Source organism: Spinacia oleracea, chromosome 1 (genome assembly GCF_020520425.1).
Source record: "Spinacia oleracea cultivar Varoflay chromosome 1, BTI_SOV_V1, whole genome shotgun sequence".
Classification (NCBI taxonomy): Eukaryota; Viridiplantae; Streptophyta; class Magnoliopsida; order Caryophyllales; family Amaranthaceae; genus Spinacia; species Spinacia oleracea.
This window is the reverse complement of record NC_079487.1, coordinates 25,668,254-25,694,620: the sequence shown is the minus strand read 5'-3', so window position 1 is coordinate 25,694,620 and position 26,367 is coordinate 25,668,254. Positions and strand designations below refer to the sequence as shown.

Genomic DNA, 26,367 nt, shown 5'->3' with positions numbered 1-26,367 from the left:
AAATCACAAGCTCACAGAGCCATAAACCACAAGTAATCTCTCCTACTAACTTTCTTAGGCATCACTACCTTAATTCTAGCTTTAACAATCTGTTTAATTCCATTTACAATATTCTGGACAGTTGGAACACTCTTATCCCAGAAGCTACCATTTCTACACTGCCATACAGAGTACACTGCTGCTGCCAACCCTGCATAATAGACTTGTTTCTTAAACTTGGAATGCCTGTTATGCCCAATCCCTCTGAACAGATGGTGTAAATCAACAGTAGTAGCAGTAACACCTAGCCAAATCTTAATCCCTTCTATGCACTGCTTGCTATAAGGGCAGGAGAAGAATAAGTGCTTGTGATCTTCATCATACAAACCACACAGAAGACACAGAGCATAACCACTAACCCCAAACCTGGCAAGTTTTGTTGTTGTTTGGAGTCTTGCTTGCACAGCTAACCAGCAAATGAATCTATGTTTAGGGATACTTAGTCTGTTCCACACCAATCTATCCCAATTAACCAATGGTCTTTGGTCCACCAACTTCTCATACACTGCTTTAACTGAATACTGATTCATAGAACTGAATTCAGCCTGAGAATACAACTGTTTCAGACTTTCTTTGGTGTCACAAACCTTCCTCCAATACCAGCTAGCAAATGCAGTTGGGTGGTAATCCCACCATACCCCATCTTTAATATAAACTGAGTTCACCCACTTAATCCATACATTATCCTGTTTATAAGCAATTGCCCAGACATATTTCCCCATCATTGCAGTATTCCACTTGATAATATCTCTAAAACCTAAACCACCTTCCTGCTTGCCACAACATGCCTTCTCCCAAGAGATATTACTTGGTTTAGAGCTATAAGCCTTACCACTCCATAAGAAAGATCTGCAAATCTTGTTAATATCCTGCAAAACTTTCTTAGGAAGCACATATATTTGTGCCCAATACATGTGCAAGCTTAACAACACTGAATTAATCAGCTGCACTCTAGCAGTGTAAGACAGATTCCTGGAACTCCAAATCTTGATTCTACCAACCATTTTATCAACTAGCATGTCACATTGAGCAGCAGTGATTTTCTTGGAACAGATGGGAACACCCAAATACTTAAAAGGCAATCTGCTTCTTGTAAACCCAGAAGCTAACTCCACCCTTCTCATATCAGTTTCTGACATTCCATAACAATACACAGATGACTTTTGTTTATTAGCATGTAGACCTGAAATAGTGGAAAAAAGCTTAAAAGCTTGTAACATCAGATAAACAGAAGGGAAATCACCCTTACAGCACAGAATCAGATCATCTGCAAAGCACAGATAAGTGAGGTTAACAGGTTTGCATCTGTGATGGTATTGAAACAAAGGCATCATGCTCATATTATGGAGAATTCTAGACAAATACTCCATACATATGACAAAAAGTAGTGGAGACATGGGATCTCCTTGTCTCAAACCCCTCTGAGACTTGAAAAAACCTTGCATAGACCCATTAATCATCAGAGAAAACATAGGAGTTGTCACACACTCCATAACCATGTGAACAAAAGCTTCTGGGAACCCTAACTGCTCCAACATCTCCTGTAAAAAATTCTAATCCACAGTATCATAAGCTTTCTGCAAATCTATCTTCATTAAGCAGCTAGGTTTAACATCTTTCCTTCCATAATGCTTAACTAGATCATGCACCACCATTATGTTATGGACAATATGTCTTCCATGAACAAAACCTCCCTGGTTTTCTAGAATCAAATCAGGTAAAATTTGTCTGAGCCTGCCACACAAAACTTTAGTAACACACTTATACAAGGTGTTACAACAGGAAATAGGACGAAAATCACTCACATTGTTAGGGCACTATTTTAGGGATAAGTGTAATCACAGTATGATTCAGCTCCTTCAAAAGCTTCCCTTGTTGCAACACATCCAGAATGGCAGCAACCACCTCCTCACCTACAATTTCCCATGTATCTTTGAAAAAATAAGCACCAAATCCATCTGGTCCTGGAGCTTTAACCCCAGGAATGGAAAATAATGCTTTCTTCACTTCCTCAGCAGTATATGGAGCATTAAGAATTGCTCTATGAGTATCATTAATGAGTGGACCTGAGTGAACAATATGCCTGAGCACCACTCTCCTATTAGGTTGAGTAGTGCCCAATAGAGTGTCATAATATTCCAGGAAAGCCTTAGTCACATCACCAGATTCCTCCTTCCAGCCTCCATGCATATCATGAATACTATAAATCTGATTCTGGGAACATCTCTGTCTAATACTCTGATGAAAAAGATTAGTATTCTCATCTCCTGCTTTCAGCCAATATAACTTTGCCTTTTGTCTTAAGAAAGCCAAATAGGCCTCATGCTTCATTTTATATTCTTTTATAGCTTGCAGTTCCAAATCAGCAAGGGCATGATCAGTTGGATTCAAATGCATAGCTTTTTGAGCTGCAGTCAACTCATTAAAAGCTTTCAAATCTGCAGCCTGTATATCATTGAAACCCTTCCTATTTAGCTCTTTTAAAGCAAACTTTACTTGCTTCAATTTACTCACTACCACATACATCTTAGTACCATGGAACTGCTTATCCCATTGATCCTTTACTATGGAAGTGAACTCAGAAGAGCTCTTCCAGATAGTAAAGTATTTAAAAGGCTTTTTACCCCCTTCAATTCTAGGGTAAACTGTGATCAAACCAGGGGAGTGATCAAAAGTTCCCTCATTCATAAAACATACCTCAGTTGTAGGATAATTGCCTTGCCAGGTGGAGTTTTCCATTACTCTATCAATCTTGGAGAAAACTCTAGCTGAACCTTGATGTTTGTTATTCCATGTGAAATGATTCCCCGGACTCTTAACATCCTCCATACCACAGAAATGCATACATTCACATATATCCACAATCTCACCACTTCTGACTAGAGCTCCTATTCTTTCCTCAGCAGCCATAATACAGTTGAAATCACCACAAACAATCCAAGGATCCTGAGTGTACAAAGTTTTAAGATCTTTCCACAACTCCAATCTTTTATGACTTTCATTAAATGCATAAATGAAAGTACAAAAGAACTTCTGAGAACTTCCCACTACCTGAACTGAACAATGAATAAGTTGAGATGTAACACTCAAAATGCTCACAGTAAAGCTACTAGGATTCCAAGCAAGCACAATCCTCCCTCCATCATGAAAACTACTATTACTGGTAAAACACCAGTTCAAAAACACATTCTGGTACAGATTTCCAAGCTTAGAAACCTTTACCTTATGTTCCAGAAGTCCCACCAACCCCACATGATGCTTGTGAATGAAGCTCTTCACAACACCTTGTTTTTTAGCTAGGTTAAGACCTCTGACATTCCAAGCTAATATTCTATCCATAGGATTGGGAAGGATCCCTCCTTCCTAGATCACTTTCCTCACTTTCAACCTCATGCCTCACTGGTTCAGTTCCAACATCATCTGCATTCAACAGCTGGAATGTATTAGTAACTTGAGTGGGAACTGCTATGGAGCTCCTTACCCTTATTGGTTTAAGAGCTCTCTGGAAACCATCCTGATCCACAACAGGAGTGTGAATCATTGGTTGCACTTGTTGTTTCTGAACCCACACTCTTTTAGTTCCTTTCCTGCACTCAGTATCCTGATGACCCACCATTTTACACACTCCACAAATGGTTGGTTTCCATTCATACTTTATATCCACCTCAGTCAGAACATTATGTTCATTCATAAATGACAAGTATCAGGAAGTTTCTGAGTAAGAGGCATATCAACCAAAACTCTGGCAAATTGAATCTTATCTCTATTAGAAGTGGCAGCATCCCTCCTAATAGGTGTTCCAACTTGATTCACAATTTTAAACAAAGCCTTTTCCCCCCAATACTTAATGCTAAGTTTTAATTAAATCCAGATTGGAACAGACTTGATCTCTTCTTTCTCCATATCCATGTCACCACTCCATGGCTTCATGATTAGTGGCTTTCCATCAAAGAAAAAATGGCCTGTCAAGACCTTATCCCTCATATCCATAGTGAAAAATCGAACCAGAAACATCCCTTTTTTCACCATCACAACCTTGTCAACCTTAAAATTTTTCCAGCAGAATTCCAAAACTCAACCTCCTCCTGAATATCATCAACTTCAATCTGAACAGGGTCTACTATTTCAATCGAATCATTCGAATACGATTTCACAGACAACTCACTAATATCATCATGCTGATTAACAACTGCATCATCAAATTGTTGTAAGATAGGAATAGAAATCGTACCAACATCCACATTTGCTCTATTTTGGCGCACAACATCAGAAGAGTGATGTATTTGCTGCATCCATTCATTGAAGGAGTGGCGCACCTCCGATCGCAATTGAAGGTGTTGCAACCCAGATTTTGGTGTAAGAATCTCATTTTCCACCCCAAAATCTAGTGGTTCAACCCCCAAAGTTTCATCAACAGGGCGAGTTCTGAGAGCTTGAGAATGAAATGATGGTCCTCGAGGCTTCGTCTTCTCATTTCCATGGCTACCTTGTTTGTTCCCTTGCGCTTTGCCCCCAGATTTTCGTGCCATGGCAGCGGTGCACGATAAGCTTATCGTGCGCCAAGAGAAACCTTGGGGAGAAAGGAAGAGCTTCTTTTCAAATACCATGAACTTGTTTGAATCCTTTTGTAACTAATCTAGCTTTAAAAACTGTTATGTTTCCATCCTTGTCCTTTTTCAATTTGAAAACCCACTTGCACCCTATGGGTATTATCCCATCTGGCAAGTCTATCAAGTCCCATACTTGATTTCGGACATGGAATCCATTTAAGATGTCATGCTTCATGCCATTTTTTTGGAGTCTGGACTCGTCACAGCTTGCTTGTAAGTAGTAAGATCTTTGCTTTCCAGAAGCAAGATGACCAAATTTCCAGTCAATATGAAATCAGTATATTTCTTTGATGGGATTCTGGGCCTTTCAGATCTACGTGTGGGTTGAACAACAAGAGGAGATTCCACAACTGTTTGTGGTACTCCGCACGAATTAGATTCGAGTGGGACGTTAGGAGGAGGACCATTGAATGGATCTTCCTCCGGCGTAGGGGTAGCTTCCCTATAAAGGGTTGTGTCGCCCCAAACCGTCGTCTCTAACATAGGTTGATCTATGTCCATTTGTTGCTCTTCTCGAACTTCTTCGAGATGAATATTTCTCCCACTTGTCTTTTTGGAAATAAAATCTTTTTCCAGAAAGACACTATCCCGAGCAACAAACACTTTGTGCTCACTTGGATTGTATAAATAGTATCCTTTTGTTTCCTTAGGATACCCTACGAAAAAGCATTTATCTGATTTCGGTGCAAGCTTGTCTGAGAGTAAACGTTTTACATAAGCCTCACAACCCCAGATTTTTAGAAAAGAAAGTTTTGGAACTTTTCCGGTCCATAACACGTATGGAGTCTTTTCAACAGCCTTAGACGGAGTCCTGTTTAGTGTAAATGCGGTAGTTGTTAGAGCATGTCCCCAGAAATATATTGGAAGTTCAGCAAAACTCATCATAGAGCGAACCATATCAAGTAGAGTTCGATTCCTCCTTTCAGAAACACCATTCAATTGTGGAGTTCCTGGTGGAGTGAGTTGTGAAACGATTCCACATCTCTTTAGATGATTATCAAATTCTTGACTCAAATATTCGCCACCACGATCAGATCGTAATGCTTTGATTTTCTTGCCAAGTTGATTTTGCACTTCATTTTGGAACTCTTTGAACTTTTCAAAAGATTCAGATTTATGTTTCATTAAGTAAATATACTCATATCAACTTAAATCATCCGTAAAGGTAATGAAGTATCGAAACCCACTTCTAGCTTCTGAACTCATTGGTCCACATACATCTGTATGGATGAGGCCCAAGAGATCACTAGCTCTTTAGGTGATCTTGTCATTTTTCCCATTAGGCATGATTCGCATGTTTCAAAAGATTCACAATCAAATGATTTTAGAAGTCCATCCTTTTGGAGTTTCTTGATTCGTTGTAAGCTAATGTGACCTAAACGACAATGCAATAGGTAAGTGGTGTTCAAATCATTTGATTTTTGCTTTTTAGTATTTATGTTATAGACATGGGTTCATAGATCTAGCATATAAAGCCCATTCAACAATTTAGCAGTGGTATAAAACATATCATCCTTATAAATAGAACAACATTTATTCTTTATAACGAATGTAAAACCTTCATAATCCAAAACGAAAGCTGAAATGATGTTTTTGGTAATTGCAGGAACAAAATAACAATTATTTAATTCTAACACTAAACCAGATGGTAAAGATAGACTATAATATCCTACTGCGAGGGCTGCAACCTTTGCACCATTTCCAACGCGTAGGTCTACCTCTCCCTTAGCCAAGCTCCTACTTCTTCTTAGTCCCTGCACATTCGAAATAATGTGAGAACCACATCCGGTATCAAATACCCATGAAGTAGTATTTGCTGCAAGAATATCTATAACATATATACCTGAAGTGGAAGCTACAGTTCCATTTTTTTTTGTCTTCCAGGAACTTTGGGCAATTCCTTTTCCAATGCCCTTTTGCATTGCAGTAGAAACAATCGCTGTCAGCAACTACTCTAGCCTTTTCAGAAGTTTTTGCCTTAGGATGAGCAACTTCTTTTCCCTTCCCTTGAACATGCTTCTTCTTCTTTCCAGCGGCCCCTTTCTTGAACCCTTTTCCCTTGTTGACCATGAGAACTTCCTTCTTAGGTTCAACAATTATGTTTTTCTCAACAGTTTTAAGCATTCCATGTAATTCTTCAAGAGTTTTTGAATCTCCATTCATATTGAAGTTAGCCTAAACTGAGAAAAGCCATCATGTAAAGAGTGCAGAATGATGTCAGTGGCCAACTATTGACCATATGGGAATCCAAGTCTTTCCATGTTCTCAAAATGTCCAATCATATTGAACACATGAGGACCGACTGGCTTACCCACCTCGAGTTTGGACTCAAGAATTGCCTTATGGGTATCATACCTCCCCACCCTTTCTTGCTCCACAAACATACTTTTAAGAGTAGCAATGATGGTGTAAGCATCCATTAAATCAAACCTCTTTTGAAGCTTTGATTCCATGGAAGCTAGCATAAGGCAAGTGACAACTACTGACTTCTCTTTTATAGCTTTCTGATCAGCCTTTTCAGCATCAGTTGCTGTGGCGCTCAGAGTTGGGATAGGGGTCTCAAGGACATCCTCTCTTCCTTCGGATCTAAGCACAATTCTTAGATTCCTTTCCCAATCAAGGAAGTTGTTTCCGTTCAACTTGTCCTTCTCAAGGAGCGAACGAATATTGATGATAGGTTGGTTGTTAGTCATAATATCTACAATAGAAAATTTGCAAAATTTAAAATCATGTTTGTCATACAAAAGCTTAAGAAAAATTAAACATGCTTTAAACATACATAAGCTAATGTGCATTTTATTCAAATTATTTTGTCCCTTGTGAATAAAATGATTCCAAGACCCCATTCCACAAGGTTTTAAGCGTACTTTAGCACTTCCCTAAAATTCATTGTGGTCAAGGTAAGTAAACCCCTTTACTAATTATACCATTTATAACTCTTGGTTAATAGGTTACATCTTATGTTAACTTATTTCTATGCCTCAAAATCCAAAACTTTATCTTTTGATGATTTTGTTGAGTGCAACCAAATCAAGGCTATAAACCCCTTATATAGATTTACCCGTACTATCCTAAGGTCAATGAAAAGACACCCCGCTTTAGCAGAAACTATCTTCCATATTCCCCAAGGCCTCATAGGTTATGATTTGGAAAGACATTACCTCAATTTTCTTTTAAGGAACCTAAGTATTACTATGTTAGTTCGTTTACTAGTGAACTAATGACATAAACTAGCAACATACATAAACTTAGATAAGCATTTTAAGGCAATACAAAATGCATAAAATAAATGTGATCCTATTATGGCCCTTTTAGATCAAATCTTCAAAAGTTCATGTTCATCTTTCTTGGATCACCATCCTTGAATCTTGATTGGACCTTCTTGCTCCATTGTGCTTACAATAGTGTATTTATAATCTAATTTAAAACCTTAAATTACAATAATACAAACGATGCGCAGATCGTATTTAAAAATTACAAGAATACAAAACGATACGCATATCGTATTTTCTATCCTATTTTGGGTCATACTAGTCACGTGCCTGTAACAAAATATCATATATTCCATACACGCATATCATATAATATCATAATATTGGCATTCATTCATTTACTTAATTAAAGTAAATGACCTTAATAAACTATTAATCATATTGATAATTATCTTATTTTTAATTAATTAGCCTAACTTACCTAAATTAATTAATTTAAAACAATCTTATTATTTTGATTCAATGGTAATAGCATATGGAATTGATAAAAAAAAAGGTTACATGGAGTAGTTTGATAATAATGACAAAAGACAAAACCAAGTCCATGTTAAGTTACGCAAATACGATTGTGCAGGGGTGTGTATGGTGCTCTTGGTGCACCGGTGTCCAAACGACACGCGTCATATATAAAACACGGATATCTTGTTGAATCCGGAGAAGAAAAGAACAAACGTTTTTTTGATAAAAAAAAAGAACAAACGTTGTTCTTTTGTTTAAAAAAAAGAACAATGACTGCTCTGTCCCTTTTTTGTCGCTCTTTTGTTTTTCGCTCCATTTTTCTGGTATATATACCTTCTTTTTTATAATTTTCGAATCAGAATTTGTGAAGAGGAGAGAGAAAAACTATGGAAAGGAAAGAGAAACTGTGAAAATGAGAGAGAAAGTAATGGAAAATTCTCAGATATTGGTTGATTTTTCTACTTCAATATCAAATTCTATTGATTCTTCTTCAAATTTGATTCCTCTGTTGATAATCCGATTTGTGAAGGTAATTTTTCAATTTTTAAAAAACGAATTACTTATTTATGATGATTTTGATTTCCATGTTCATTATTTTCGTCATTTCAATTTATTTTGATTTTTTTTTATCATTTCGATTTCTGCATTTCTCAATAACCTTGATTTATGTATCTTGATTATATATTTCTGATGATTTTGATTTCTGTTCTTTTTTCGATTTTATATGTTCTTTTAGTCTTATCTTTTGTTTTTTTATATATTGGTTCTCATATATGTATTAAGATATCGTAATAATACAGAAAATAATTATTGAACAAGTTGTTCTTTTTTGCTTTAGCTTGTTGTTCTTTTATGCTTTAGCTTATTGTTCTTTTTTGCTTTAGCTTGTTGTTCTTTTGATATTACACACTTCAGATCAAATTGTTCTTTTACCATTTTTGTTGTTCTTTTATCTTTTTTGTTGTTCTTTTTTCACATGGTTAAAATAAGTGTTCTACATGATATGTTCTTTTCTGTTATTTATAATGTTCTTTTTCTTTACTTTATTATGTTCTTTGATGCTCTGTTGTTGTTCGTTTTTTTATTGGTAATGTTGTTTTACATGGTTAAAATAAGTGTTCTACATGATATGTTCTTTTCTGTATTTATAATGTTTTTTTTCTTTATTTATAATGTTCTTTTATTTATATGTTCTTTGAGGTTCATCCTCTTTTTGTTCTTTTGATGAATTGCTCTGTTTATTCAGCCTCTCTTCTTGTTCTTTTAGCTGTTTTTGAAGATTTAACATCATTTGTTGCTGGTCAAGTAAAAGCTTCCTTTGCTCTTCAATACTGTACTTTTTGAAAAAAGAACAAACATAAAAGAACATTAAGATTTATATCTAATAAACATAAAAGAACAGAACAACAAAACCCAAAAAAAAAAAAACAAGTGCACCGTTCTTATCATGAACATGGCTTGTATTTCTTCTCCTTCCCCCTCTTTTTTTTATTTCTTTTATTTTTCATTTTCTATATATATAATATTTCTCCTATTGGATTCATAACTTCTCATTTTAGAAACACATTCTTGATAGAGAAAGAGGAGAGCTTTTAGTTTCTCCCAACAAAAGAGAGATTTTATGAGAGAGAAAGTTCAAAACAAATTTTCTCCTCCTTTCTCTGAAATGTGATTTTAATTGAATTACGTTTACAAAAAACTAGTTTATTAAGCGAAATACTATTTCAATTTCGCTATTTTTTGAAATTTTTTTATTCATTCAAAGAAGTTTATGATGTTGATAAAGGTGCATCGGGTGATTAAGGTAAATTTTCTCGTTCTTAATTCTATGTTCTTTTTAAATTTTAATGTTCTTTTCTTATAACTTTCTATTTCTATGGCATCAAAATAGTGTGTTCTTTTTTAGAATCAGCAATTGTTCTTTTTACATATTATAGTGATGTTTTCAGATATTTTTTTGATAAATAAAACAACGGAATTAGAGCATAAATTGGTTAAAAAAGAACATTTCCAGAACTTAAAAGAACAAGAAAAAATATAGATCTGGTTTTAAAGTTCATCAAAGGTTCGTCGTTTTATTTTTGAATTAGAATATAAATTGGTTGGAAAAGAACATTTCCAGAACTTAAAAGAACAAGAAAAAATATAAATTTGGTTTTAAAGTTCATCAAAGGTTCGTCGTTTTATTTTTAATTAGAACATACTGTAAATTGGTTGGAAAAGAACATTTCCAGAACTTAAAAGAACAAGAAAAAATATAACTGCTTTTTATATTTGTACCTTTTGTCTGATTTGTCAATATTACTGTTCTTTTTGGTTTTTTGCTAATGTTCTTTTACTTTACTTGTTAATGTTCTTTTCTGATTTATTTTCTCTGTTCTTTTCTATCTTTTTTTGCGATTTTTATGTTTGTTGCGTTTTATTTTTATTTTGTGCGTTTTTGGGCAGGTGCACGAGAGCACCGTGCACACCCCTGTATAATCCGAGCATTGATTAAGTTAGGCGATTTTTTGGGTATACGATATTCGAAGTAAGATGCAGCACCGAAACAATATCAGCAACCAACTTATCACCTATTACCTCCGACCACCAGCCTGTCATGTCACCCGTTCGTCAGCGATACCGGCACGTTATCACAGGTGAAAACGCCGCAGCCACCATCGCAGAAAACGGCCGGAGTCACCACCAAGCATCCACGCAACAGTTGCGCGAGCCCACTGGCTTCCGGGTTTGTGCAGCCTTGCTCGACAACCCCGACAACCTTGCCCCCGGAAGCAAGCCGCGCCCAATCCCGCTTCTCCCACTAGATTCGCGCAACAATTTGCGTGAATTGGTAAGATTTCAAACAACAATTTGATTGAATTTGGGGTGTGTAACTTTCATAAAATTAGGGTTCATAGAAAAATTGGGCATAAAACGATTTTGTGCACAATTAATCAATGTTTTGGGCATAAATCAGGTACAAGTTGAAAATAATAAGCTAAATAATCAGATTATTTAGCCATAAATTTCGAATTCATATAGCAGACATGTTTTGACGAGAGTTCGTTGTATAAGATCAATATTTTACACAACCCAAACAATTAAAATCAATATTTTAATTTTCCATATTAATCCATATACTATTTTCTGTCGTATTGAATCAAAAATAATCAAGAATATGCATCAAAATTAAAACTTTAATCATGATCAAAATTAACGTATGCAAGGAGCTAACTGATACCACTGTAAGATTAGATGCTAATAGCGGAATCGCAGAAAACACTTTTCTCACATCTAACAGGATCGCAAGCATACATTAATATGAATCATAATATAGGAGTTAAATATACCTTTGATGCGTGATTCCCGAGTATACGAACAAGGACCAATTCGGGGACAGAACCCCAAGCGTGATTCCTCTACTTAGTCCACACGAGCACGGATCAAGATCTCCTTGCGTCGTTTGCTAGAACGGATGGAGAAGATGGAAATCTCTCTCTCACTTTCACAAGGAAGGGACGGATTTGGAGTATTGAATAAGGTTAATAATTTATTCAACTTTTTTTCAATCATATGGTCATCACGTCTATATATAATAACTTGATAAACCAATCCTACTAGAACTAGGGAACCTAGTATCCTAGTAAACCTTAACTACTCCAAAATCCTATCCAACACCAAAGACCATCATGGGCCTTGGGTCATATTGATCATATCCAATACTCTATTGTGTGTGACCTTATAGGACCCGGTTATGTTAGTAGTAGCCCAATAATAATTAGCCCACAGATCATAATTGGTTTCTAGCAAAATATTATGACCACCTAAATAACCGGATTATTAATCTCCATTATTAATCCTAATCTATATTTAGTGATTGCCATCTTGATTAAAGGACATATTCCTTCATGATAAACCTAAGAAACAACAGGCAATCATGTTGTCAGTAAGTCCTTTCATTCCCTGTTCATCCCAGAAATTTCTGACTACTTTCTCATTTCCATCTTACTGGTTTATGTCTTTAGCAGCTTCGAAGCTCCTTCAATCGAATTCCTCATTCCCTCAAATTACCCCAAATTACCTCCTAATCTCCTTCTGTTTTCCTTTCTCAGATTCAAATGCAGAACTCGCTCCCTTCATAGTCTTCTTAATCGGTTGCCTGAACTTATTTTGTTCACAAGTATCACAACCAGACTATTAGCCTGATCACTATATACCCTGTAACCTAGAGTCAAAGTAACCAGCCTCACCGAGAAGTTATAACATGGTCACGACCTCTACAGGTCATTGCTCGCACCTTTCGCAGAAATCAGTAACGCCCAACACAATGCTGACTGCTAAAGATTTGCATCGAACTTTAAGCTCAATAGCTTTCTGAAATATTTTAATTTTTGGCAATTAAATAATTTTTATTAATAATTTAAACAATTTAATACAACCTGGAAGATGAGATACTGACAAAAAAATACTCCCAAGCCTAGCCAACACAAGTCCTACACAAGAACAACAGTATTCAGCTCCACTACACTTTCTAGGAAGAGTTACCCAAACCAATCAAATATGCCTACGAAACGGCCAACTTAACCATAAAAACTCAAGTGAAGATAGGAATGTGCAGCCAGTGCTGGAACTTTCAATGGCTTACTCTTCATTCTTGAACTTGAGGCTTATGACCTCTCCTTAGAACACGATAATTGACTTGGTTGTACGATTTTGCCTCCGAGTAAAAATTTGAAGAAAAAATCTGCAGTCATTATAGTCAAGATAGCAGAGGTATACATTCGAGAATGAGGAAAATTTTAGAAAGACAATTCTCATAGGTCATATAGATTTACAGCTATTGTGAGATAGTTAAATAAAGAATCGTAAATATTCATCCAAGTTTCTTTAATTTTGACTTTGGAAGAAGAAACAAGATCTAAGAGATGATGAAAATTTAAACTGAGTCATTCCTTCACTTTTTTTTTTTTGCCAGAGGGGAAGATCAAATTGGTTTTTTGACATCCAAGTAGCAACACCAAACATTCCTCTACTTCCATTGTGCAGCGAGCCCAAAATCCATCGGAGCCTTGGTTCATATATTTTCACCTTCGTCCACATATGTCATTATGCCCAAAAAAAATTCTTACTCCTCAACAGAAATCTTCTTTGAAGTTTGAATATAAAGATCCAAGCATGAAAACTAACAATTTTCAGAGAAGTTTCAAAACAATTTAAATTCTCGTCATTTCGGAATCGAAATCTTGTTCAGAAATTGATTTCAAGGTTTAACTTTCCAGAACTGAGATCAAGCTCAAAAGTTACTATAGCATAAAGCGGAGGCCGAATAAAGAAACAAAAGACTAAGAGAATAATGAATATACATTCTACCATATGGGTATTATCTTCAAATCTGAGGCCAACCTCCTTTTGCTCTCAATTCTCAAGACAAATTTTCTTGACATTATCTACTGTCAACTATGTCCATTTCCGATGGAGCCGAAGATTCTTTTGTTCTTTTGGCTATGGGATGTAATGGACTAAATCAAAATGGCTCTTAAAACCTCTTCGCTTCCTTTCTATGAAGTAGGAGACGGTCGTCCCATTGTCGTTCCGTTATCGTTTTTGGGTCAATTGGAAACAACCTCTCTGCAATTGCAGGGGTAAGGTTGCGTACACCCGACCCCCCCTTACCCCGCTTCTTGCGGGAGCCTCTTTGAGGCACTGGGGTAATGATAATGATAATGATATCTCCTGTCAACTAGTACATGTCTACAGGAGGACATTTACTGGGAAAAATTTCACTGCCAATAAATTCAAAAAAAAAATATTGAAACAAAAGTCATAATATATGGCTGTGGAAACGGGACGAAACTATACTGAGGTAAAAGGACCCCTACTTGATGAAAGATCCAAAAAAGTATGTTTTTCTAGGCCTTACAAAATGTGCAAAACCAGTATTTGTGGCAGTAACTGCAGAAACAGAAAATGAAACTAAACCAATTGACTACATTTAACTTCAGCATCAAAAAGAAAGGAATAGAATCTCACCGCTCATCAGAGGGACAAACAGATCGTACAGGTCTTTCATCATCCACCAGCATTGATTGAATTGGAATGTCTTAAACTCTCGCAGCCGGGGCAATTATGCAAACTTTCATGAATATAAATGTCACAATCAAGGCAGAAATACTTTTTGCATTTCGGACACGTAACACAGTAACCAGATCCAGTCCCTGCATGAACCAAATAAATATTTAAAATAACCAACAAACAAAAATCATCTCACTTATGATTTATGCAAACGCTTCAGTTTGAGGAACAGACTAACAGGCTGCTTAAAGCCTAAAATAAAACTACAAGTTCATAATGCAAAAACATTTCCCATCATCATTTTGCTTTTCACTTGTCATACCTACTGACAAGTAAAATAAACTACTGCTCAGGCTGTACAACTTCTACCAGATGCCTCTATTGTAAAGCTAACTCCACCACAGGCCCCATCTTACACAAATGTTTCATTGGACACAGTGATTTGGTGGATTGGGTTTTCCTACCTTCTGAAAGATGGTGTTTAATGAGCAAGATCTGGTTAAAACTTTGTAACTTGCAAGCAACATTACTATTAGCTAAATTGGAGGACATATCAGGCTGTAAGAACTATTGCTATCAATCAGCTGAAGTTCTTAAATCAAATTTGGACTCATCTTTTCGACCTAAAAATTAAGCACCCAGATAATATGATCGCCATTCTTCTCCGAGTAATGATCAGAGAGAATACATTATATTGTCAATTTTTCACTAAGATCAACACCATTTTTCTCCCATGTCAAATCCCCTATTCTCTATTATCTCCCAGCCACACAGCTTATGTTGATCATAATAATTAATTCAATTTTCACTCCCTAGCAAAAGCCGCATGCAACGTACTCCCTCCGTATTTTATTAAGTAGTGCACTTCCATAATCGGTCGTATTTTATTAAGTTATGCACCTTCCATTTATGGAAACTTTCCCTCTTATTTTATAATTTTCTTCTTTCCTCATTGACCCCACTAGTTATGTTTTTTACTCCAATGAGTAATATTTAACACTATCTTTTACTTCAATTGTTTAATCTACATTTACCCCACTTGTTTTCAATCAACTCGTCTACATTAAACTTCATGCCGGACAAAGTGCACCACTTAATAAAATACGGAGGGAATATTTGGTAGCCAAATCTTATGAATTGAGATCATAATTCACAACCCTCTAGTCCAAACAACTACCGTAATTATCATTGACAATATGACATACCTTAACACGCTGAAGGGATATGTCCTTAGACATTCCCGACGATTACAAAATATAAATAGGAATTAATTATGAAGATAATGAGTTAATTATTTCAGTAATAAATGTAATTAGTAGGACAATAATGATTGGGCCTACAACTTAAATACATTAATCCTATGAGTTCACACATTGTAGCACAAATTGAACAAAGCAACATAAGCCCATATTGGGACTTCTCTCGGCTGGGAAGAAAGGAGGAGAATTAGTTATCCTAATTAACCTAGACTTCTTCTATTATATACTGATGTAATATTATGGTTTAGTGATAACTGATTAAGCAGTATCTTTACAACAAAAAGAAAGAAAAATCCTACTTCCTTACCCTAGTAACCGGCGCCTACGCCACTAAAAAGCAAGAGTTTTTACTCTTCCGTTCTAACAAATGTTGGTGTTCAACGAGTGTTCGTGGACTAATTAGAGGAGCAACACTTGGGGCTCTCAGATCTTCAAATCTTGCGTAACAGGAAATTCACGCTATAAAGGTTGTACAGCTAATCCATCCTTATTGATTGATTCATATGTATTATGGTCCAACAAACACAACCTTTGTAGCGTGAATTCCCTGTTGTAAGTTGTTTGAAGATCTGAGAGCCCCAAGTGTTGCTTCTCTAATTAGTCCACGAACACTCACTGAACACCAACGTTTGCTAGAATGGAAATCTCTAATTAGTCCAAGAACACTCGCTGAACACCAACGTTTTCTAGAACGGAAGAGTAAAAAATCTTGCCTTTTGGTTGTATAGGCGCCCGTTATAAGGGTTAGGAAGTAGGGTTTGTTCTCTTTCTTTTTGTTGTAAAGATGTTGCTTAATCAGTTATCTCTAAAGACTAATATTATATCAGTATATAATAGGAGTCTAGGTTAATTAGGAGAACTAATTCTCCTCCTTTCTTCCCGACCAACATAAGGCCCAACATGGGCTTGTGGTGCTTTGTTCAACTTGTGCTACAATGTGTGAACTCATAGGATTAATGCATTTAAGTTGTAGGCCCAATCATTATTGTCCTACTACTCACATTTTTCTCTAGCAAGCAAATATGATTACCAAAATAATTAACTTTATCTTCATAATTAATTCCTATTTATATTTAGTAATTGTCGGGAATGTTAAGTACATATTCCTTCAATCTCCCGCTTATCCGAAGACAAGAGAATAATGCTAAAGTTCCTTAAGTCACTTAATGCCAAATTTGATAACACAATGTTATTCTCAAATTTATGCTCCTTGATTGCTGAATTTGAACTGTTCAAATAAGGATTAACATTTTAATCCTATTCCGCATGGCCATGCAATTTTCGGTTCTCGCTCATCAAGAGGCCCAGGCACCACTCCTATCTAATAGGATTTATCCACTCTTGTATGACCAACACACACACACACACTAAAAAACCCACAGCACTTGGTCTGAACCGCTTGATAACCTTTAAATGGCCGCATAAGTAAAAAGTCAATTAGCGCTGCTTTATCTTTCAATGAATTCAATCAACAACTACCAAAAAATACAATTATTCCAAAACTTAAGCTTTGAGTTTGTTTTACATTTGTCTTTTTTGGCTCAGTTATCAATCAATTTATTGCATTTATTTCAAAAGGTTTAGCTAATACGAATTAGTTTTCACAAAAGGGGGAAAGCATGAGAATTTTTTGAATCAGAAACCAGCCTCACAACTCAGCAGGGTAAATAATAAGAAACAAGTAATGAGTGAGATAGAGGGAAGGGAAGGGGCGACTTATGTAAACTGTTCAGTATAAATGACGAGAAATGGATCACTTAAACAAAGAAAATATTTTTATTGGAAGAATCAATTAAACTGTACTCTTTGTCCAAATTAAGTGTACTCTCTATGATGTATTTGGACACATATACTTCTGACACTAAAGCTTTCTGCATTTGTATTAATTAGTACTGCATGTTTATCTAAAAGGCTAAGAAGTATATGTGCATTAATGCCTAAAGTTCAATAATTAGATGCTTGATCAGCTTGCCATGACCTCTTTTTCCCAAAAGGACGGATTCAACTTGTTTTCAAGAATCAGTTCAAACTTTGAAAGGGAGTTAACTAACATCGTGATTGCTATGAATTAGCATAGATAACAGACCATAAATCAAGAAACTACTGAAAATTTGATTAATAAACTGAAAACACAAGTAACTGATATTCAAGCATTCGAGAGGCTTGATTTCTCTCCCAATGAGCTCTTAAAAGCTCAACCAAATTCCTCAACAATACTCAACATAACATTCCTTCTCTACAGCTGCCTATATATATAGTACTACCTCCCTGACTAACCCCTAACTTGTTCCCCAATCTGCTTGTACTAACTTAAATAGCTATTTCCTAAAGTACCCCTCCATAATATCAGTTCATTGCATTACCGGCCCCCCAAACTTCCACCTTGTCCTCAAGGTGGATAGTAATCAGCACAAAATTCCCGGCCTTGGCAACAATTAGCAATGTCCGTGTGAGAATTGATGCCCGGCTTCCACTGGCGTTCAAGCTCTTCATTGGTGAGTACTTGTACTTCCTTTGGTGGTGTAGCTAAGAAAAAGTTAGCCTTGGAGTTGTCATAGGGTGGAAATAAAAATTGGTTGAAGTTGGAATTTTCTAAAGTGAGATGGAAAGGCTGTGGGTTGAGGAAATTAAAAAGAGAAGGGCTGAATGGTTTGGGTGTAGAAACTTGTACTAAAGAAGTGAATTTAGATGTGGAAGAAAAAATCAGAAAATTGGGAGTTTTTGGGCTGGACAAGTTGGGAAAAATAATGGGTTTAAAGATGATTGGGCTGAGATTTAAGTCTGGTGGCCCAGAAACGTGTCCTATACTAGTTGGTCTAAACTTGAAGTTAGAAGGAGTGTTGACCTCTAGAACTGGGTTGGGTTGATTAGGTAGATGTAGAGGAGAGAAAGTGGGATCAGAAATTTGGGCCTGGCAGTGCCTTTCTTGAGTAATTAAAACATTGCCCTTACTAATTGCATCAGCTACATTTAGCTTCCTCCCCAAGCTGTTCAATGACTCAGCATATCTTCTCCCATACGCTTTTTTTCTAATCTCCATTTCTGGAATCTTCTGAAAGATTTCTTGAAGCTGCTGGTGCACAGCACCACCTACTGGTTGCTCTACGTCGTTGCTCGGGCCATCACCAGTTGCACTCGAATCAGTGTGACCCTCGACAAACTCCTCTTCTCCGCCGGTTAAAACACCAGAATCACCACCCACAACTCTGCCGGCGAAACCCAGATCTCCAAAGGAGCCACTAGCTTCAGATCCACCTTTGAAGAATCCATAATCTTCCCTAATCAGTCCACCGTAGGTTGGAATTCGACCACCAATCTTACAATTGCCGGCCAAAAGGCCAGGACCACCGGCGGAACCACTACCTCCGGCTCCTCCTTTCTCGAATATTCCTCCATCACTATGGTCGTTGCCGATGAGAATGTTTTTCCGTCCATCAACATGTCCTCCCACCACTTCCTCCGCCAGACTACCAACAAATTCGCACCCAACTCGACCTCCACCATTAAACCCACCAAAAAAGTTCCCTCCACCTGTTCCTCCATACCTTATTTCCTCCAGATCTGATGTTACTAGCGTCGCCTTCGCCGGTAACGTACTACCTGGTATAGCCAAAGACTCCATTGTAAGTAGGCTACCGGACTCTTTCTCACATGAAGTTTGAAAGTCAATGGTTGTTAAATGAACCTCACTCATACTCACCACCTCTCTTTCTTCCTCCATCAGATCTATTGGCTTGGCCTCCTTTTTATGGTTCTCAGACGGTGAATGATAATTGCCTTGACTGCCGACCATAGCTTCTATAAAAATTGGTAGTCCACCACAGACTTGACTCGAGGAGAAATTCTGGTGTTCTGCCTTGCCGTTGAGCTTTTTCGGAGTTTGTCGTGAAAAACCAAAGCGTCGCACCACCTGGCTCTTCAATTCATGCCAGTCATTAAACGGCCACCGCTGATGTTCCCATTGGAACCACTGTAGCGCGTCTCCGTCAAGTGTTATAATGGCAGCCTTTAACTTCGCCTCCTCATTAAGCCGGAAAAAATGGAATGTATCCTCTAATTCCAGAATCCAACCCTCGGGATTAACTCCATTGAACTCTGGAAGTTGAAGCTCTCTCCGGATTTTCCGCTCCTCTTCCGGATCTGGAATTCCTTGACCTCTTTTTCTTGTGATGTAGGCAAAATCCTCCCCTATCCATGCTTGCATTCGATGTGTTGCACACTCACCAGCGAACTCCATTGCAGATTTTTTTTTTTTTTTTTCAAAAACTGAAATTCAGTATTTAATCTCCCTGAATCGACTGCTCTGATACCATTTGCTATGAATTAGCATAGATAACAGACCATAAATCAAGAAACTAATGAAAATTTGATTAATAAACTGAAAACACAAGTAACTGATATTCAAGCATTCGAGAGGCTTGATTTCTGTCCCAATGAGCTCTTAAAAGCTCAACCAAATTCCTCAACAATACTCAACATAACATTCCTTCTCTACAGCTGCCTATATATATAGTACTACCTCCCTGACTAACCCCTAACTTGTTCCCCAATCTGCTTGTACTAACTTAAATAGCTATTTCCTAAAGTACCCCTCCATAATATCAGTTCATTGCAGTGATCCAGGTCCTAGAATTCTACCAAAAATCTGATGGCCCAAAAAAGCTTAGTCCTTAAGACATATGAGGTATAAAGTATGGTTTTCCCCTTCATTTTATATTGTTACCTATTTTCTCCATATGCTTAATGTGGAGCAGTTTGTGTTCAATTAATAAGATACATATCATCATAACCTCTCAGGGAATCCAAACCCACTAGATTCAGCAACTATTCTGAACTAATTCTTCACAGCCGAAGATGGGAATCCAACAATATGGCCACCCGCTGAAAGGGACACCGAATTATCTAATTAGTTTCGCAACTTCACAGTCGTATTTCCCAACTAATTTCATCTGTTATTTTCTTTGGAAACCATAAAATAGCATAGGACCACGTGCGAATGTTATTGTGAACTCAGCCTCTGAAGTTGTAGAAGTTCTACAGCTCTGGACCTAGAAAGAGAGTCAAAATGTCCAACAGTTGGTGTTCTAAGTAAATTCATGCTGATTAAGAATAGAACATCTTAGCCATACAGATCACTTACTTCCTGAGATTCCTCGCATTCACAAAGCAGGAGTGCAGGACCCTAAGGCCCCTAAATTGTTCTGGAGTTCATAATTTACCCTTGGCAAAATGTACTTCAAGCCTTCAAGGCTCTAGTCTTGCCCCTTGTACATGCATGTTCAAATATACTGGGTCTCAGTAAGACATACATAAAATGAGCCAGACAACGGTTATTGAAGAGAACATGCATGTTTAGTGCTTCAGCAGTAGCACTTATTGTGAACCATAAAACTAACATCGGGGATAATATGTGATGGACAAATGATAGATATGTGATGGACAAATGATAGATATGTGAACTTAATATGTGATGGACGAATGATAGATATCACATCGGGGATAAAACTAACAAGCACCATAATCATTTGCATTGCAGAAAGTATACTTGGAGGGGGAATAAAGGCTCACTATCTCCGTTTCAAACTGAATATCGACACATTGTTTTACTATTCTATGATTAACGTAACACTAGAAGTAAAATTACCTCTTGAATCTTGATGCAGCAAACTTTCTGGGAGAAACCATAAACTAGGAATCAGTTAAAAAAAAGGGCTCTTTGCAAGAACAAATATCCCGTGTGCATTGTCCAACAGTACATGGGACTTGTATGCAACAGCTTTATAAATAAGTAGTAGCTTTTAGAGTTTAGAGTTCTTTTACTTAACAAAAGGTAAAAAAGAGTTTGATAAAGTAGCTTTTATTGTGGCCGTTAGAGGTAGAGATCCGTAGAGGTAATGTCTTAGGTAGGTAGGTAGAACTGTGTAAGTATAGCTTTGCAGGTGGAGGTAGAAAGGAGTTCCCTTCTTTTTCTAATAATCCAACAGCTAATTATGGAATACTAATTATTTGATAAACTTTCTGACGACTAATATCTACAGAGCAACAACTAAAAACAAGTACAAAGCTAGTAGCTATTTTGACAACTAACATCGATAACACCAACTACTTTCGCCAAACACGGCCATTAGTCAAGAACTCAAGTTAGTATATGTAAGACCATTCATTTTTCATAAGCAAGAATCACATAAATATTTATCAGAAGCAACATCTATCGTATGAAAATCAATAATCACAGTACCAAGTCTGCTCCTAAATCCTCCCACATGCATAATCTAGCGAGATCAGTCTGTATTGTACACATCTTATCGCAGGTAATGTCACAAATCACGAAGCCATAGATGCACCAACTAGTATAAATTCCGTTTTACTCAATTGACCTCTAAAATAAAACATCAACTAGATAGTTGATCACACTGAAACACCAAAATTTTGTACACAACTGAAAGAAGTCAAATTATATGTTCAATGACACCAGTCAATCTAACCAAAGTTCAGGTATAAGAAAGAAGGGGAAATTTCAGTTGGATAACATGATAACAACTATTGATGTATGAATGCTTACCAGGATCCCATGCAATAAATTATTCGAACTCCCAACTACTGATGTATGAATGCTTACCAGGATCCATCAGATTGTGCATGCATCCAAAGCATGTTTCATATGATTTCTGTCCGGCAATCTTTCTGTTTGGAAAAGATACCTCATCAAACGGTGTTATTGGAAAGAGATGATGATATGACCTTGCTAAATGGGGAGAAGAAACAAGTGTTAGCCCACATATACGACATTCTGTGGGCAGCTCACAAACACGAGCCTTGCATTTCGGACAGGTGTATCCAGCACCAACCTTAGCCTCTTTATGACATACACATATTGAGACCACGCCTTCCGCTGCTCTTTGTGGAAAACCCATCTTGATCAAGTTAGCAATTGCATACTCAGCGATGGCTGGAGGAGGAGGTGCATGTTCCAACAACAACTCTTTCAGATGGAACTACAAGGAAGGAAAACTAAATCAGTCATTCAACAGTTAACTATTACTAGAAGAGTATATTGCACTATAATTAGCACTAAACATCTTCACCATTAAGTTTACAACTAGAAATAATTTCATATCATACACTTTTCCAGTAGTAAAAACTCACCTCATCCAAGGCAATAGCATATGATCCACCTGTTTCCTGGCATATGTGTTTGCAAATAAACATCTCTGCAGAAAGACCCAGTATTGAACACCTAATCTTCGACTTCTTGCACTTTTGAATAGTCTCCATTATGTCACCTGGATCACAGGTACTAAGAGCCGAATACAAAATTATAACTTCACGGTGGCCATATGATGGAATTTGATTCAAGCATTCATGAACAAGTTCTAAGGCATTCTGTAAAGACGCATCCCCTGAACACTCCAACTTCTTCATCAAAGCCTTAATATGAGACTCCGGGCTACCACCCATATCCGTTAGGCAATGAGAAACACCGTCTTTAATTGCCACAAGACCAATTTGACTAAGTGGATTTTGGTCAAAAAACTCCCTTACAAAAGCCTCTACATGTTTGGCAACAACGGCCATTCTGCTTGGTTTAAAATCCATCTCCGCTGCTGCCTACAGAGAAGGATTAAAAAAATTTAAAATAGAACAGACAGGTGTTGAGCTGCTCCAAATATCTAAATGATATACCTACAATGACTGAGTGAGTAGCTACGCAAAAAAATTCTCCTCAATATTTCAAGCCCTCACATCAATGAACAGTGAAGCATTATCATAGTTTTCCCCAGTCATGTACTTATCCAGGTTAAAACTAGTGAACATCCGAACTTTAAATTTATGATCAGTGACTCAAGGCTTAAAGCATATAATGTGTGCCAAATGCTTCAGATATTTATAGTCAAGAACTTCATGGCTGCATGCAAAGTCCGGCAATGTATTTGTATAAAAACATTACAGGGTCTATCAGAGATACTGATCAGAGAACAACATCATGTATAAACAGAGATCCTTCTAATTAGCAGTAAAAAATTTCATCCCTCGATGCCAACCCTCTCCAATATCCACCCTCTAAAAACAAAAGAAAGAACCTGCTGTATTTGGTGTTGAAAGTTGAAATCATAATAAAAATTAGCCTTTCCCAAAAGCTATACCTAGCAGTGAAGGTTGGGTTTTGCTTAAAATGAAAAATACTACATATTTGGAACTTCATTACCCTTGAGAAATCCATGACGACATAGATATAGCGAATAAGGCCTTTCTGAATTCGAGCAGAGGTTGAGGTAGACGAGATGGAACGAATACGCCGACGATATTGAGCATGGTAGATCGACGTATTATCAATTGGACGAAGTAGCCCAGATTCATCTTCTTGCAAAGATTCCCATGATCTCTCATCGGTATAGGCTTTCTCCCATGCAGACATATCATTATCTTCATCTTCATCATCCTCATCTTCATCTCGGTTAAGTCGTCTTCCTCTGCTATTGCTAACCGCCCTATGTTCAATGCTGTTCATCCTCTCTAGATCTAAGCATGATAAATATTAAAAATCAGGTACTATTATACAAAAATCAATGAGCCACCAAAGCACTTTTACTAGAATAGTTGAGAGAAAAACAAATCCAAGAAAAAACGAAGACTAAAGAAAATAAATGTTTTTATGGTGCAAGTACAAACTCCAAGACATATTCAGACCTGCAAAAAAAATTTACATGTACTATCTTCTTTCACTTTCTACCCTCCCCCTAATTTCTCCTCTAGCAATTAGGGGCAAAACTGACTGAAGTCACTGAACCAGGGCACTGACCTGTTGCCTGTCTCAAGTACCTTGGCTTAGGCTCGGCTTGGGGATTGCTTCTCTTTTAGTCACAATTTACAACCTCAGAACTCAAAAGTCATTGTGTTTCTTAGATGAAACTCGACATACACAGCACGATAGCTGGTTTTATGTGCTTCAATTAACAATCTTTGATCCTAACTATGAAAAAAAAAAATTGCAGGTATAGAGCATATATATATTTACTAGCAGACAAACAATTAACCAGTAAAATTGCAGGTATAGAGCATATACTTACTAGCAGCCAAACAATTAACCAGTAAAATTCTTCAATTTGACAAGACCAGTCTTGAAAACTTAATTCTACACTATCTTCTCATGAACAGAACGACCCCCCACCTACATTTCCTCAAGGTCCAGAATTCAAATAACAAAAAAAAAAAAATTGCCCAAATTCTTATTCAATCAAACTATACTTTGTTATGTCCTTAAATTATTGCTCTTTTCTACTCTGCTCCCTCCAACAAAATAAAACTAAATTATGCCCAAAACATAGTATTTTTAATCAAAAACAAATTGAAAAAAAGCTACGAAGCACGGAAACGCCAAAAAATCACGACTTACCGTTTCCGAAACGTCCTGGAACGGGGAAACCGGGAAACGCGCGCCGAAACCGTTTCAGAAAAATAGAGACGTGTTTGAAACTGAATTCATCCCGGAAACGAATGGGAAACGAGATTTCAATCTAATATTCACGTTTCCCAAGCAAACTTGCTGATTGTATGAAAAAATTTCCGTCAGAAAACTGAAATTAGGTTGAAGAAGATAGGTTGAAGAAAATCTCACTTACTCTGTATTTCACACTTGCATAGCCTATATTCGAAACCGTGCTACAAATTTGGGCCTGGCCCAAGTAGACAAATGGAAATTAAATCATTAAGTGTGTATTTGGTTCATCATATTTTGAAATCATGTATGTGTTTGAAATTATCCAACCCCATACTTGATGTTTGGTTTACTATTTTTATAAGAGTAAATTTAAAATTTGGGGACCCACCTTCAAAACCTCTATGGTATGGAGTTCTCATACTCAAGGGCGAGGTGGGTATATGGAATTATATTAACTGAAAATAAAATCGACAGTGCAAACTCGATCAAACAAACACCATGACAGCCTAACTAATGTTACTCCACCACCGCCGCAGCCCAAGCTACCCAAAAATCAATATCATAAAAATTATACTACAAAGTTATTACCCTGACGATTCGCCATCAAATCGCCAATGCTACCTAACGCCACCATCAACACCCCGTAAGAACCCAAAATGACGAAATTAGAATACTGAAAAATAATTTGTAGAGTTAAGCTAAAGGTTGGGGTCCAACCTTTTGGTTTTTTCACCCTTTAGGACCTTAACTTTTTTTTTTCACCTTTTGGGGACTCATATTCATTTTCTGGCCAGTTAACCATAGTTTAACTCACCGTTAACCATACTATCACTCAAATAATAAATTAAGGCAAAGGTTAGGGTCCAATTTTTTGATTTTTTCACCGTTTAGGACCCGAATATTTTTTTCACCTTTTGGGACCTCATATCCATTTTTTGTATACCAACGTTATTTACTATAAAAAAATAAAAAAAAAAAAATTCGGTGAAACACTACCTTTAAATTTGATGGTTTTGTGAATTGCTACCTTTCAAAAAGAAAATTATATTTTACTACCTTATAAGTTTGGTTTGTTTGACTAACACTACCATTTGACGTTTTTTCGTTAATGTTTTCCGTCTTTGAACTCCACTAAAGCGCCTATTTAATATGGAAAATGAACAAAACGACAACTGAAGAGTGATATCTAAAAGAATATAAGAAATACACGGCGGAAAACATTAACGGAAAACGTC

General features: G+C 36.8%; 2 protein-coding genes across 8 annotated transcripts; both read right to left on the bottom strand.

The window, feature by feature from the left end:
- Positions 1–1,592: 1,592 nt before the first annotated feature.
- LOC130463366 (uncharacterized) lies at positions 1,593–3,655 on the bottom strand. The gene is made up of 3 exons (XM_056832475.1): positions 3,435–3,655; positions 1,882–3,349; positions 1,593–1,799 (listed from the first exon to the last, which is right to left on the bottom strand). Exons 1-3 carry the CDS (start codon positions 3,653–3,655, stop codon positions 1,593–1,595), a joined length of 1,896 nt encoding a protein of 631 aa, XP_056688453.1.
- Positions 3,656–6,112: 2,457 nt separating this feature from the next.
- Positions 6,113–25,319, bottom strand: LOC110791949 (general transcription factor IIH subunit 2). Of its 7 annotated transcripts, XR_008926403.1 has the most exons (7): positions 25,088–25,318; positions 23,900–24,213; positions 22,840–23,301; positions 22,313–22,688; positions 14,393–14,577; positions 6,493–13,106; positions 6,113–6,403 (listed from the first exon to the last, which is right to left on the bottom strand). XR_008926403.1 is itself a non-coding variant. In XM_056835181.1 (6 exons), the coding sequence occupies exons 2-5, from the start codon at positions 24,200–24,202 to the stop codon at positions 14,432–14,434; spliced, it is 1,287 nt and encodes a 428-aa protein (XP_056691159.1). In that variant the 5' UTR covers positions 24,203–24,213; positions 25,088–25,318; the 3' UTR covers positions 6,113–6,403; positions 14,393–14,431. The 7 variants fall into 7 exon arrangements, 4 of the variants coding, with proteins under 4 accessions (XP_056691159.1, XP_021852411.1, XP_021852410.1 ...); XM_056835181.1 differs by lacking the exon at positions 6,493–13,106; XM_021996719.2 differs by lacking the exons at positions 6,113–6,403; positions 6,493–13,106 and adding an exon at positions 13,143–14,314.
- Between the last annotated feature and the right edge of the window lie 1,048 nt (positions 25,320–26,367).